At 43.3% G+C, this 12,407-nt stretch overlaps 2 protein-coding genes across 6 annotated transcripts in view; both read left to right on the top strand.

Annotated features, from left to right (window-relative positions):
* CLN3 (CLN3, battenin) overlaps positions 1 to 3,760 on the top strand; it is a 9,092-nt gene extending 5,332 nt beyond the window's left edge. For 2 of the 4 annotated variants that reach the window (XM_027863216.1, XM_027863214.1), the window contains 8 exons: positions 43 to 186; positions 306 to 412; positions 1,131 to 1,186; positions 1,361 to 1,429; positions 1,555 to 1,610; positions 1,716 to 1,809; positions 2,497 to 2,637; positions 2,877 to 3,760. In XM_027863216.1, coding sequence (XP_027719017.1) covers positions 43 to 186; positions 306 to 412; positions 1,131 to 1,186; positions 1,361 to 1,429; positions 1,555 to 1,610; positions 1,716 to 1,809; positions 2,497 to 2,637; positions 2,877 to 2,996 — 787 coding nt within the window. In that variant the 3' untranslated portion in view covers positions 2,997 to 3,760. The remainder of the gene's footprint in view (positions 1 to 42; positions 187 to 305; positions 413 to 1,130; positions 1,187 to 1,360; positions 1,430 to 1,554; positions 1,611 to 1,715; positions 1,810 to 2,496; positions 2,638 to 2,876) is intronic. The other 2 variants (XM_027863215.1, XM_027863217.1) reach the window with 1 other exon arrangement.
* A 7,060-nt stretch (positions 3,761 to 10,820) lies between these two features.
* The window catches only part of LOC114043736 (eukaryotic translation initiation factor 3 subunit C), a 16,219-nt gene continuing 14,632 nt past the window's right edge, over positions 10,821 to 12,407 (top strand). For both annotated transcript variants that reach the window (XM_027862898.1, XM_027862897.1), the window contains exon 1: positions 10,821 to 10,985. In XM_027862898.1, the coding sequence (XP_027718699.1) occupies positions 10,885 to 10,985 (101 nt within the window). In that variant the 5' untranslated portion in view covers positions 10,821 to 10,884. The remainder of the gene's footprint in view (positions 10,986 to 12,407) is intronic.

Raw genomic sequence — 12,407 nt, 5'->3', positions numbered from 1 at the left:
TCTCGCTCCTACATCTCTTCTTCTTGGCTGTCTCCTTTTCAGTGAGGTGGTTTCCTGGTGGTCCTCAGGCACTGGTGGGGCAGGAGTACTGGGGGCCTTGTCCTACCTCGGTCTGACCCTGGTTGGTCTTTCCCCTGAAAATACACTAATCTCTATGCTGGGCATCCCTGTTCTCCTGCTGGCCACGTGAGTATCTCTTCCTGTTTCAACTTCTGTACTCTCCTTTGGGGAGTGGAAAAGAAATATGAGTCAGGGAAAGGGAAGAGATTTTGAGACTCTCTCCTCTTTCTTTTTCTTTCTTCCAGTTACTTTCTGCTGCTCAAGTCCCCAGATTCATCGGCTTGCCAAAGAGATGGGGCGCTTGGGACCTCAGCTCAGCGGCCCCTCACAGCAGGAGAGAGCTCCAAGCCCTGTGAGTGAGTTGGTTTTCTCACCAGGCCTAGGAGACAGCCTGGTAGACGAACTTGTTCTGTGATGTTGGTCACATCCCTTAGGCTATTGGGGTCTTACTTTCTTCACTTGGCAAATGAGAATAATAAGCTCTGGTTCACAGCCACTTGGGGTGGGGTGGGTCACATGAGGTCAAACATAGGAAAACATTGTGGAAATGATATCATTGCCTGAAGTTAGGAATTATTATTATGGCTAATGATAACTTATTGTGTAATATAGTGAAAAGAGCATTAGATTTGAAGTCAAGGGATCTGGGTTGTTAATCCCAATTCTGTTACTTAACTATTTGTATAATCTTGGGCTTCTTCATCTATAAAATGAGAGAGTTAGAATAGATGACCTCTGAGGTCCCTTTTAGCCCTAAATCTATGATCCCTTTAGACCTCCTTTTTAAAAATACATTTTTTATTACTAATAAACTTTAACAAATGTAAACATTTCAATGTGCTTTGAAAAACCAAAAAAGGGAATTGTATATGAAACTGGCGAATTTTGTTTTGTACATTTTGCCTTTTCTTCCTCTACCATGTATGTCTCAGGTTTTTAAAAAATATATAGTTCAAATTGACCGTGGCAGTTCTGACAGTTCCCTGCTTGTCTGTGGGCCTCTTCTCCTGGGCCTTCTCATCAAGAGGGTAAAGGATGAAATTCTTTCTAATTCACTCCTCTTTTCCCAGCAGACCCCAACTTCAACCAGAGCCTCTCTTTCAGTGACAGGTGGAATGTCTTTAAGGTATGGGGAAACAGGATAGGGGTAAAGTGATACTACTTATGATTTGGGGGTAGGTAAGGCAATGGATCAGTAATGGGGGTTATTGTTCTAGTGTCTGGCCGGACAACTGTCAGGCCTAGAGCTGAATCTAACTTTGCATCAAAAGCTCATCCTCTTAACCTCTGAACCTTCCAGGGTCTCCTGAAATACATCGTCCCCTTGACTCTGGTTTATTTTGCTGAATATTTCATCAACCAGGGGCTGGTGAGTAAGAAGATGTTGGGGAGGGAAATCAGGAAAAGGGAGTGTGAGGATTAATAACTGAGGGTTGGGATAAAGGAGTAAAGAGGAGGCATTCATAACTCCCTTTAATCTACTTCTCTACCTAGTTTGAGCTCCTTTTCTTCAGAAACACATCTCTGAACCATGCCCAGCAGTACCGATGGTGAGAATAGAAGTGGGGGGAGGGTGACTGAAGGGGGCAGGTTCCTCTGAGAACAGGGCTTTTCAGATAGAAGGGGAACCCCTCTGACCACTCAGTTCTTCACAGGTACCAGATGTTATACCAAGTTGGAGTCTTTGTCTCCAGATCCTCTCTCCGTTGCTGCCACTTCCGTTTCATTTGGCTATTGGCAGTGCTTCAGGTACAGTTCCCAGATCTCTTTTGAAATCCCTCTGTTCCTTCATCCTTCCTTTGTTTACAAGTCCCCAGCACATTTATCATTCACTTGACTCCTCGAGACACTTGCTGGTGGAAAACAGGGAACCTGAGCCTTAGGCTAACTTTGGGTGTTGTAATGAAGAGAGCCCTGGACTTCAATTCAGGATACCAGCTATGCTAGTTACTTGCTATGGACCCATAGGGAAAGTCATGTAACCTCTGCCTTTTTATTCATCTTATAAATGGGGAGCATAACCCTTGTATTACCCACATCAGAGGGTTGTTGTGGGAAGAGTAGTGCTTTAAGGTTTACAAAGTGTGCCGTAATTGTGAGATTGGTATCAACGAAGAGTTTCTTTGGTTTAGCTTTTTTTTTTTTTTCCCTTTTTTCTAGCTCTGAGAATCCTATTGAAGTTCATTATTAGGCTATCCCAGGGATGGGGGACCTTTGGCCTCAATGCCACATGTGGCCCTCTAATTGTTCAAGTTTGGCCCTTTGACTGAATACAAACTTCACAGAACAAATCCCCTTAATACAAGGATTTGTTTTGTAAAGCTTGGACTCAATCAAAAGGCCTCACCCATAGACTCTATCCCTTCCACTTTGAGGGTTATGCCCTTCCCCACTAACTGATTCTGTTACTGACATCCAGTTCTTTTTCTCCACTAGTTCTTGAATCTGGGCTTCCTGATGGCTGAAGTGTGGTTCAGTTTCCTTCCCAGCATCTACCTTGTTTTCCTGATCATTTTGTATGAGGGCTGCTTGGGTGGGGCTGCCTATGTAAACACCTTCCACCGAGTTGCAGTTGAGGTCAGCAGGAATGGGGTGGGGATCACGGGGAGGGGGAGGAAATAGACGACTAGAGTGTAAGGGACTGAGTGTACAAGGTCTTATAGTCTGATTTATCATGTGGTCAGGTACTGCTCCTTAGTTTTGTGTGAGTCTGAAGTAGCTAGTCCCTAACCCTATGAAGGGGAGGATAAAGCAATAATGGGGGAGGAGGAGGAGAAAATGGGAATTCTTTTAACTGACCTCTCCTTTGCTCCTAGACCCAGGATGAGCACCGGGAATTTGCCATGGCAACTGCCTGCATAGCAGATACCTTGGGGATCTCTTTGTCAGGGGCCTTGGCCTTGCCTCTGCATGATTTCCTATGCCAGAGTCATTGACACTTGACCCATCTTGGAGCCCTTCCTATAACCTGGGAACAGAATAAGCTAGAGGATGTATTCTTCTGTGACTTTTATAGTCCAAATCCCCTGGATTTGGATGCAAGAGAGACTTAATGAATGTGCTTGTTACAGTGGGGCCAAGTGGATGTTTGGGGGCCCCGGAAGAATGTCCAGGAAGAACCATATAATTTATCCTGTACCGCCAAACTGAGCTTTCAACAACAGACTACCAATTGAGTGCTGAAATTTGACATTCATGCTCTCCCATTCAGAACATATTTCAAATAGCTAGCCCTGTGTCCTCTTCCTGTAGAAGGAATGTAGATGTGCATGAAGCATAACAAGGGTCAGCAGATATATTTGGGAGTTAAAGGAATGTTTGAGGTTCTGAATGTGCTCAGCTGAGGAGGACCAATGAGGGTTAGTCTGCCATCTAAAAGCTGATGTGCTAGGTTTTCATGATGCTACCTAGGCCTTTGGGGTGGGGCTTCCACAGCAGGGACTCAAAATAATCCTTCCTTCCTAATGAATAGTATTAACTTATTTTTGTTTCATTACAGGATAGGGTATACAGTGGTTCCTAGGTACCATATGGCTGTGAGTTATCAAACAATACCCCTCTGCCCCCAATTCCTCTCCCAGTTCTCTCCTTATTCTTCTGCCTCTACAATTAACACTACAGGAATAGTCCTATTGACATGATTATTATACCTACCTAATAAGATGCAATAAAGTGCCCATTAAAATTATCAAAAATGTCACTTTGGACTGTTTTTCCTTTGGCAAAAAACTATAAGCACTTTTTATAAAAATAACTACATTTTATAGCTGTTTTTCACTCCTATCCCTTCTTATCCCAAAGGAAGTATTTAAAAATCAATCTATAACTGCTTATAATGTAATGCTTGCATTTGATTTTTGTTAAGCATGGAGATTCCACTAACAGATGTCAAACTTTTTATACTTCACTAGACAGATTTAGCAATGGCTAAAAATGTTCACTCCCTGTTGGCCAGTCTTCTGCTAATGAGCTTCTCTTACCTTAGCTTAGCTGATGCTCTCGTGCTCAGCCCATGCAGGACCTTTCAGCTTGAGAGGCCTTGCCAGAGCCTGTATTCTGCTGGCCTGGCCTTTGGGTCCCATTGGCATCTTCATGCCCCAGGGAGGGATCAGGTTAGAACCTGATAACAGGATAATAGTTCACATTTACATAGCACTTTACAAATCTCTAATCTCTGCAGTCTTATGTGGCCCTGACAAGTTTTTATGGGTAAGGACACTAAAGCCCCCAGAGGTTTAGGGGCTTGACCATCATCATAGCTAATAAGCTTTAGAGCCAGGACTGAAAATCAGATCTTCTAACTCCCAAATTGAATACTCAGTCTCTTATACTATGTTGTCTCCCTAATACACTAGGCAAAACAGTATGATCAAAGGAAGCAGGTCATGTTCTTGCTCTTTATCAAACAAACCTTACTTATATTGCAATGTTTACATTATTATAGATGTTAGGTGAAGAAATTTTGATGAATGAAATTAATATTCCTATATGAATTGCAAATTTTAAGCAGATACTTTTCAGTGACTTTGTCCTAGCTATAAAAAGCTCACCAGCTATAACAGTTTTTCATAATAATTTAAGGTTTACAAAATTCTTTCCCCATGCCCACCTTGTGATGTAAGAAATCATTGTAAAGCTTGAGGTTCTAAAGCAATTTTTAGTCTTTCTCCATTCATACCTAATATGAGTAGAAAATGACTAAGTTTCATCGGGGAGCTTGGAGGTTAGGTCAGTGGAGTGTTGTGGAAAGAGCACTGGGCTTGGTGTTATCCTAGGGGTGATCTTAGGTAGGGCACTTAACATCCCTGTGTTTGTTTGCTCTTCTGTGAAATGAAGGGATTGGAAGAGATGCTCTCTAAAGTGACCAGCTCTAGGTCTTATGAAATCTGTTGCAAGAAATTATGATCAAAGTTTGACTTTAAAATACAAACAGCACACTAATGGTTCTGATAATTAACAAGAATTGACTAATGTGCCAGGTACTATCCTGGGCACTGGAGATCCAAGACAGAAATTAAATAGTTTTTGCCTTTGAGAAGCTGCCATTCTGTCAGGGCAAATGACACATTTGGAGGCAGTGTGGTATGATAAGTGAGGCCTACATTCAAATTCCCATGTAACTTTAGGCAAATTATTCTGTCAAATGAGAGGGTTGTATGGCCTCTGAGGTCTAGCTTTTAACTTAGCTCTATAACTATGACCACATAAATAAATGTTTGTTAAATAAATAGCAGGTTATAAATTTTTTGGAGGGAGGTGGTGGTGGTGGATATATAAAGCAGCTTAGGAAAGGCATCATCTATGAGGAGGCTTTTGAACTGAGCTTGAAGTGGGGAAGGGATAAGCATTTATAAGTCACCTACTATGTGCTAGGCACTGTCCTAAGTGCTTTACAAATATTTTATGTGACCCTCATAATGACTCTGCCAGATAGGTACCTTCAATTATGCCAATTTTTTCAATTGATGAAACTGAAGTAACTTGCCAGGGTCACACAGCTAGCGTGAGGCCATATTTGAACTCAGATCTTTCTGACTCCAGACCTGAGTTTCGAAGCAAACTAGGGATGTTGAGGGGCAGAAGGGAAGTGGTTATTTCAATCAGGGTACAGCTACCCTCTGCAAAGGTAAGGAGATGAAAGATGGAATATTCTGTGATGAATAGCAAGAAGGTTATTTTGGCTAGACCAAAGGATGTGTGACAGTGATCTACGTATGATAAGGTTAGACAAATAGGTTGGAACTAGATTGTCAAGGATTGCATTTTATCCTAGAGGTAATAAGAAACCACTGGAGCTTTTTGAGGGGAGTGACCTGGTCAGACCCTTGTGCTTTAGGAAAATTACTTTGGCATCTGTGTGAAGGATAGAGTAGAAAGAGGAGAGAAGAGTCAGGGAATCCATTGAGGAAGCTATTGTAGTACTGGGGTGAAAGGTGATAAGTAGAGAGAATAGGACTGGTGGGGGAGATGTTATGAAAACAGAATTGACAAGATTTGGTACCTAGATAGATAATTTGGGTCAAGAAGTATGAGTAGCAGAGGGTGACTACTTTCACTTGCTTCCAAATCCTCTGTAGTCTAGTAGCTTCTGACCTCTTAATTCAACTGAAATTGCTCTTTCCAAAGATAGCAATGATCTCTTAACTGCCAAACCTTTCCTTAATCCTCATCCTTCTTGACCTCTTTGCAGTCTTTGATAGTGATGATCAATCTCTCCACTCAGCCAATAAAATAATTTTTCTAAAGTGTAGGTCTGACTATATGAGCCCTAAATGTGCCCCATAAAATCCAGGGTCTTCCTATTAACTCCTCCAGTATCAAATATAAAATCACTTGGCAAATAAAGCTATTCACAGCCTGGCCCCTTCCTACTTTCAGTTTGTTACACTTACTTCTCTCCACACACTCTTCAATTTAGCTACGCTTATTGTTCTGTACTCGATATTCTAGCTCCTCCATGCCTGGAATGCTCTCCCTCTACACTTCTGCCTCCTAGCTTCTCTAGCATCCTTCAGGATTCAGCTCAAATCCCATCTTATGAAGAAGTCCTTCCCCATCTTTCCTCCCTTCCCTTCCCTTCTCTTCTCTGTGGCTAGCCCTTCCCCTCAGATACTTTCCACTTAACACTGTGTATATATGTGTGTATATGCATGTGTATGTGTAGTATGTATGCTTTTTTGCAAGCTGTCTCCTCCATTGGAACATGAACTTGAGAGCAGGGACTGTGATTTTACCTTTCTTTTTATCCCCAGTGCTTAGCATATTTGGTTGGTTGTTGTCCTTTGTTCTCGAAGAAGACCAAAATGACATCACTATGACAAGTTTCAGTGTGTCTGTGGCTGATCAGACCAATACGAGGTCAGAATGCTCTACTGTAGGTTGGGCACAAATAGTCTGTGTGAACATTTGGGGTGAGTCTCTAAATTTTCACATCCTGCATTTCCTTTGAGCTACTTCGATTCTGCTTTGCTCATAAAGCACAGCAGCTTCTTTGATGTGGGCATGCCATGTTGAGCTGTCCTGTGCCAGTGTCTCCCATGTCACACAATCAACTCCAAAGTTTTTAAGAGAGACCTTGAAAGTGTTCTTGTATCACTTTTGACGACCATGCGAATAATTTGCCCTGTGTGAGTTCTCCATAAAATAGTCTTTTTGGCAAGTGTAGGTTTTGCATTGAAACAATGTGGCCAGCCCATCGGAGTTGTGCTCTTGATCTATGGTGCATCNCCAAAATTGGCACAATTGTTTTGCATTGAAACAATGTGGCCAGCCCATCGGAGTTGTGCTCTTGATCTATGGTGCATCTCAACTACTCAGTGCTGATTGAGCCACATTGATTAATGATAAGGATATGAACCTAGAGAGATGGATTTAATACTTCCATAGTGTTCTCAACAGACCATCATCAATCAATGCTGAGGCCACTGACCATTTACCTCAGGTTGAAATCAGTTCCTCCCTAGATGAAATTCCAAGTGAAGAGAAGGTTTTGAATGCCATTAGGATCCTTTCCTGTGGCAAAGCACCTGGTGCTGATTTATTCCAGCTGAGATTTACAAGGTAGGGGGTCCATATATACCAAAGTAAGGCATAAGAAGAGGTAGGAGGGGCTGGGTTATGAAGAACTTTGAATATCAGAGCATTTTATATTTGATCCTGGAGGCAACAGGAAGTCACTGGAGTTTATTGAGTGGGGGCCATGGCATGGACCTGTGATGTAGGAAAATCACTTTAGTGGCTGAATGGAAGATGGATTGGAGTCCAGAGAGACTTGAGGCAGGCAGAACAGCAGAAGGTTACTGCAATAATCCAGGTGTGGAGTACTGAGGGCCTGTACCAGAGTGGTGGCAGTGTCAGAGGAGAGAAGGGGGCTTATTTGGGAGATGTTACAAAGGTGAAATTAGCAGCACTTGGCAACAGCTTTGATGAAAAGGGGTGAGAGAAAGAGGAATCGAGGATAACTCTTAGGTTATGAGTTTCAGAGATTGGAATAGTGGTAATAAGGAAAATTTGGGGGAAGTAGGGGGAAAGATAATGTTCTATTTTGGATATATTGAATTTAAGATGTCTGAAAGGTGGCTGGAGATGCAAAATTGGAAGTCAGCAGAGAGTCTGGGTCAGGATAAGTAGATTTGAGATTCATCAGCATAGAGATGGTAATTAAATCCATCGGAGCTGATGATATTACCAAGTAGGAGAGTGGGGAGAAAGGTTTGGAATAGCTGCTGTTGGGAGACCTATGGAAAATTAGGGAGTCAAAAAGGATTACCATTCAGTGAGGGGCCAGTTGAGATTAGGGGGCTGTCTCCAGTCATCCTTATCTATAATCTGGACACTGGACCCAGATGGCTCTGGAGGAGAAAGTGAGGCTGGTGACTTTGCACAGCCCTCCCTCACTTAAATCCAATTCACTGGTAAGTCATGGCATCATCTTCCTGAAGTTATGGTCCTCTTGGACAATGAAGGACAAATAACAGTTGAGATTAGACATTTTGTTTAAATTGATTTCAGTGGTTTCTGGCAGTGGGAGCGTAGGGGTGTGCGTGGGGGAAAGCTCAGGGAGGTGTTGATGGAAGTAATACTGTGTTTAATTTTGGCAAGGGATGGGACAAGTGGCTAAATTTTGTGGTATGTATGGTTTGTCTTTTGTTCTCGAAGAGCACAGTGACATCAGGAAGATGATGACATGACTTGCAATTGAATTGGATTTGAGTGAGGGAGGGCTGTGCAAAGTCACCAGCCTCACTTTCTCCTCCAGAGCCATCTGGGTCCAGTGTCCATATTATAGATAAGGATGACTGGAGATGGCCCAAGATGCAGTGGGAGATCTTGGCCTTTTAAAGCTAAGGTCTTTCTGAGTTCTCAGTTTGAGTAAAGCAATGCCCATTCAGTGATTAGAGCTGTTTAGGAAGTGAGTCAAAGGATGACTCCTTTAAAAAAAAAAATCAAACAGGGAAGGGAAGACCCTCACAGGGTTTCAAACCAAAAAAAAAAAAAACCCAATTACTATACATTCACTCTGAGCCAGCAGGACCCAAAAAATAATCATTAAGTAGTGCTTGGGCAGGGACCTATTGTTGTCCAATCAACGAAGGCCTGAGTGAATTGAGTTTTTAAGGCATGATCTTTAAGAAAGAAATCTAGCCAGTAACTCCCCAGATAACTAGATAGATTTCAGCCATCAAAATTTACCGTCCTTTGGGCAGAACACCAGGAGTGGAAGGGAGAAGAGGAGAGGGGAGAGGAGGGGAGGGAATGAGAGGGGAAGACAGCTGAGTTGCCCAACTGGAATTGGCCAGCTGGGTCCCCATTAGGGCAGCTCAGACTACTCACAGGTTGTGATTTGTTCTTCCTTCTGGAAGAGGCCCATGACATCAGGAAGATGATTACATGACTTAAGTAGCATCTATCTAAAACCATCAGCAGGCACTATCTGTAATGGGGATAAGCTAGTAGCTTTCCCAATAAGATCAGGGGTGAAACAAGGATGTCCATTATCATCACTATTATTCAACACTGTACTAGACTGGAGAAGGGGACAAACAGAGAACAATTTCATTTGGGTTTCTACTAATTTGAGATTTATCATTCCAGAGTCTTTGTTTAAAAAAAAAAAACACATTACTTTTCGGTAATTACACCAGGAAAAAAGGAAAAGGTAGTGCAGACTTCTTCGTTCCTAGGACAAACCTAAGTGTCCTTCCAGACCAGTTTTCCAAGCGCCGAGGTTCCCCACGTTAATTTGCCACTTGCAAGTCCTCTGTAATAGTCCTGGGCTGGTTTCCCTCCAGAGAACGCTAGGTGGCGCCGCGGATAAAGCATCGGACCTGCAGTCGCAGAGACCCAAGTTCAAAAATGACCTCAGACATTTTACACCAAAACGGCTGTGTGACCCTTGGCAAGTCGCTTTATCTGCCTCAATTTTCTCATACCAATAAATATTTATAAAGTATTATAATATAAATTATTAATAAACAATAAATAACAAAAATGACTTTTAAAAAAGCAAATTTTACCATGGCACTCCCCTGGTCAACTTTAATAGTTCGATAGCGACTAGGACCAACTTCAAACTTCTTTGGCATTTAAAACCTTTCAATAACCTGGCTTGTATAAAATGAGTAAAGTGAGCAGAACCAAGAGAATGTTGTACACAATAACAGCCACGTTGTGTGATGACTAATATTGATAAACTTAACCCTTCCTGGCAATACAAGGATCTAAGACATCTTCAGAGTAAAATGTGTAAAGTGAGTTTTAAAATAGCACCACCTCTCCCGGTTGTTGTAAGGGTAAAATGGGATACTTGTAAAGCATTCTGCAACCTTTAAAGCGCTATAATAACATTACTTATTATTCCCTCTTAAATGAGGGGATTGCTCGAGATTGGATTTTAATCTTTAAATTTGTGATAAATAGTGTACCGTCTGTTCCGCCCTCTCGGAGGGACACTCCCACCTTCTCCCGGCCTCATCTTTTCCTTCGGGATCCAATCGAATCGAAGCCGCCCGCCGGAAGTGTTTGAGACCTGGCGGAAGTGACGTCACACACTGGCCTGGCGTTTCATCATTCGCTTCTGCGCAGTTTTCCTCTGGAGCTCGATCGGGTAAGAGGCGACTTCGGGCGCGTGTTCTCAGCGTCCGAGCCTGGGGAGGCGGCCGAAGTGGGAGCAATTCTCGCGGGGACCCCCCTCAGAGCCTCCCGTGCCCCTCGTTCTCGCGGAGGGCGGCGAGGGGCGGTCCTTCTCACCGACTTCGTTTTCTCACGTCCCCAGGCCTAGGTCCGCGTCCCGCCCGGCCTGCCGCTGCCTGAGCACCCGCCGCCATGTCGCGGTTTTTCACCACCGGCTCGGACAGCGAGTCCGAGTCTTCCCTGTCCGGGGAGGAGCTGGCGCCCAAACCCGTGGGGGGCAACTACGGCAAACAGTGAGCGAGCCTCGGGGAGGCCGGGAAGCCTGCGAGGGCCGGCGGGGAGGAGGGGTGCCCGCGAAGAGCAGCGGGGGGTGGGTGATGCTTTGAGGAGAGCAGGGAGAGAACAGCAAGGTGGGGGGAGTCTCTTGGGGTCGGGAAGAGAGATGTCTTGGGAAGAGCAAAGGGTGGGGTGCCCCAGGAAGAGCAGCAAGGGGAAGTTGCTCCAGGAAGAGTAAGTATCAGGTCTCCGACCAGGCTCTGCCCAATACCCGTCGGTGGGTCAGAAGCTGTATTAGCTAGGCACTTGGGGGAGAGAAACCAGGTTTTTCAGAATCTCAGATTCTCAGGATGTCCTCGCTGGGTCTATAGTCCTGACCCTTTAGCAGAGGAAGAAACTGGGACCCAGACTTGCACATTCAGTCACTCCAGTAGGACCCAGTTCTGTCTCCCAAGCCTGCTGTCCATTCATGAAGTAGGAAGAGTGTTTTTCTCAGGGATGGAACAAGGGGACCAAAATATAGCTACTACCAGTTAGGGTTGTTGTGAGGAAAATATGAAATGAATCTCAGACATTATGTAAATGTAAGTGCCACGACTATGTATGGGAAGGGTTAGGCCTCTGCAGCATTAAATGCCGTGGAAGTTACTGGTTAAGTGAATCTAAGAAGACCTACAAGGGATGGGGAAAATTTGAGGGGAGAAGGAATCTATCTTGAAACAAGCATTTATTGAGGAACTGTTGTGTGACAGACCTAGACACTTGGAGATACAGACGGAAATGAAAACAGCCCTTTCCCTAAAGCAGCTTGTATTCTACTTGGGGGGAAACAATACATACACAGATAAGTAACTTAAAACAATTTCAGGAGTAGGAGAAGCATTAACAGTTGGGGAAATGTGGAAAGGCTTCACATAGGAGGTGGCATTTGAGCTCAGCCTTGACTACAGCTAGAAATTACAAGAGACTAAGGTTAACTGGTAGAGCTTTCCAGAGGAAACAACTTGTAAAAAAGCACAGGCCTGTGCCTGTGTAAGGGTACAACAAGTAAACCAGTGTGGCTGGAACATAAGATTAAAGGGGAGCAGTATGTAACAAGTCTGGAAAGATGTGTTGAAGCCAGGTTATTGAAAGGTTTTAAATGCCAAAGAAGTTTGAAGTTGTTCCTGTAACTATCGAACTATTAAGGTTGACCAGGGGAATGCCATGGTAAAATTTGCTTTTTTAAAAGCCATTTTTGTTATTTATTGTTTATTAATAATTTATATTATAATAGTTTATAAATAATTTATTATTTATTATTAATTTATTTTGACTTGTCAATAATCACTTCCATATGCTTTTGAGTTTAAAATTTTTCTCCCCCTTCGCCCCCACAACCCTCCCCAAGACAGCGCACAATCTGATATAGACTATACATTTACATTCCTATTAAACAT

The sequence above is a fragment of the Vombatus ursinus genome, unplaced genomic scaffold, assembly GCF_900497805.2.
Source record: "Vombatus ursinus unplaced genomic scaffold, bare-nosed wombat genome assembly UNPS02014770.1, whole genome shotgun sequence".
NCBI lineage: Eukaryota > Metazoa > Chordata > Mammalia > Diprotodontia > Vombatidae > Vombatus > Vombatus ursinus.
The sequence above is the reverse complement of the archived record's forward strand: the minus strand, read 5'-3'. Positions and strand labels throughout refer to the sequence as shown.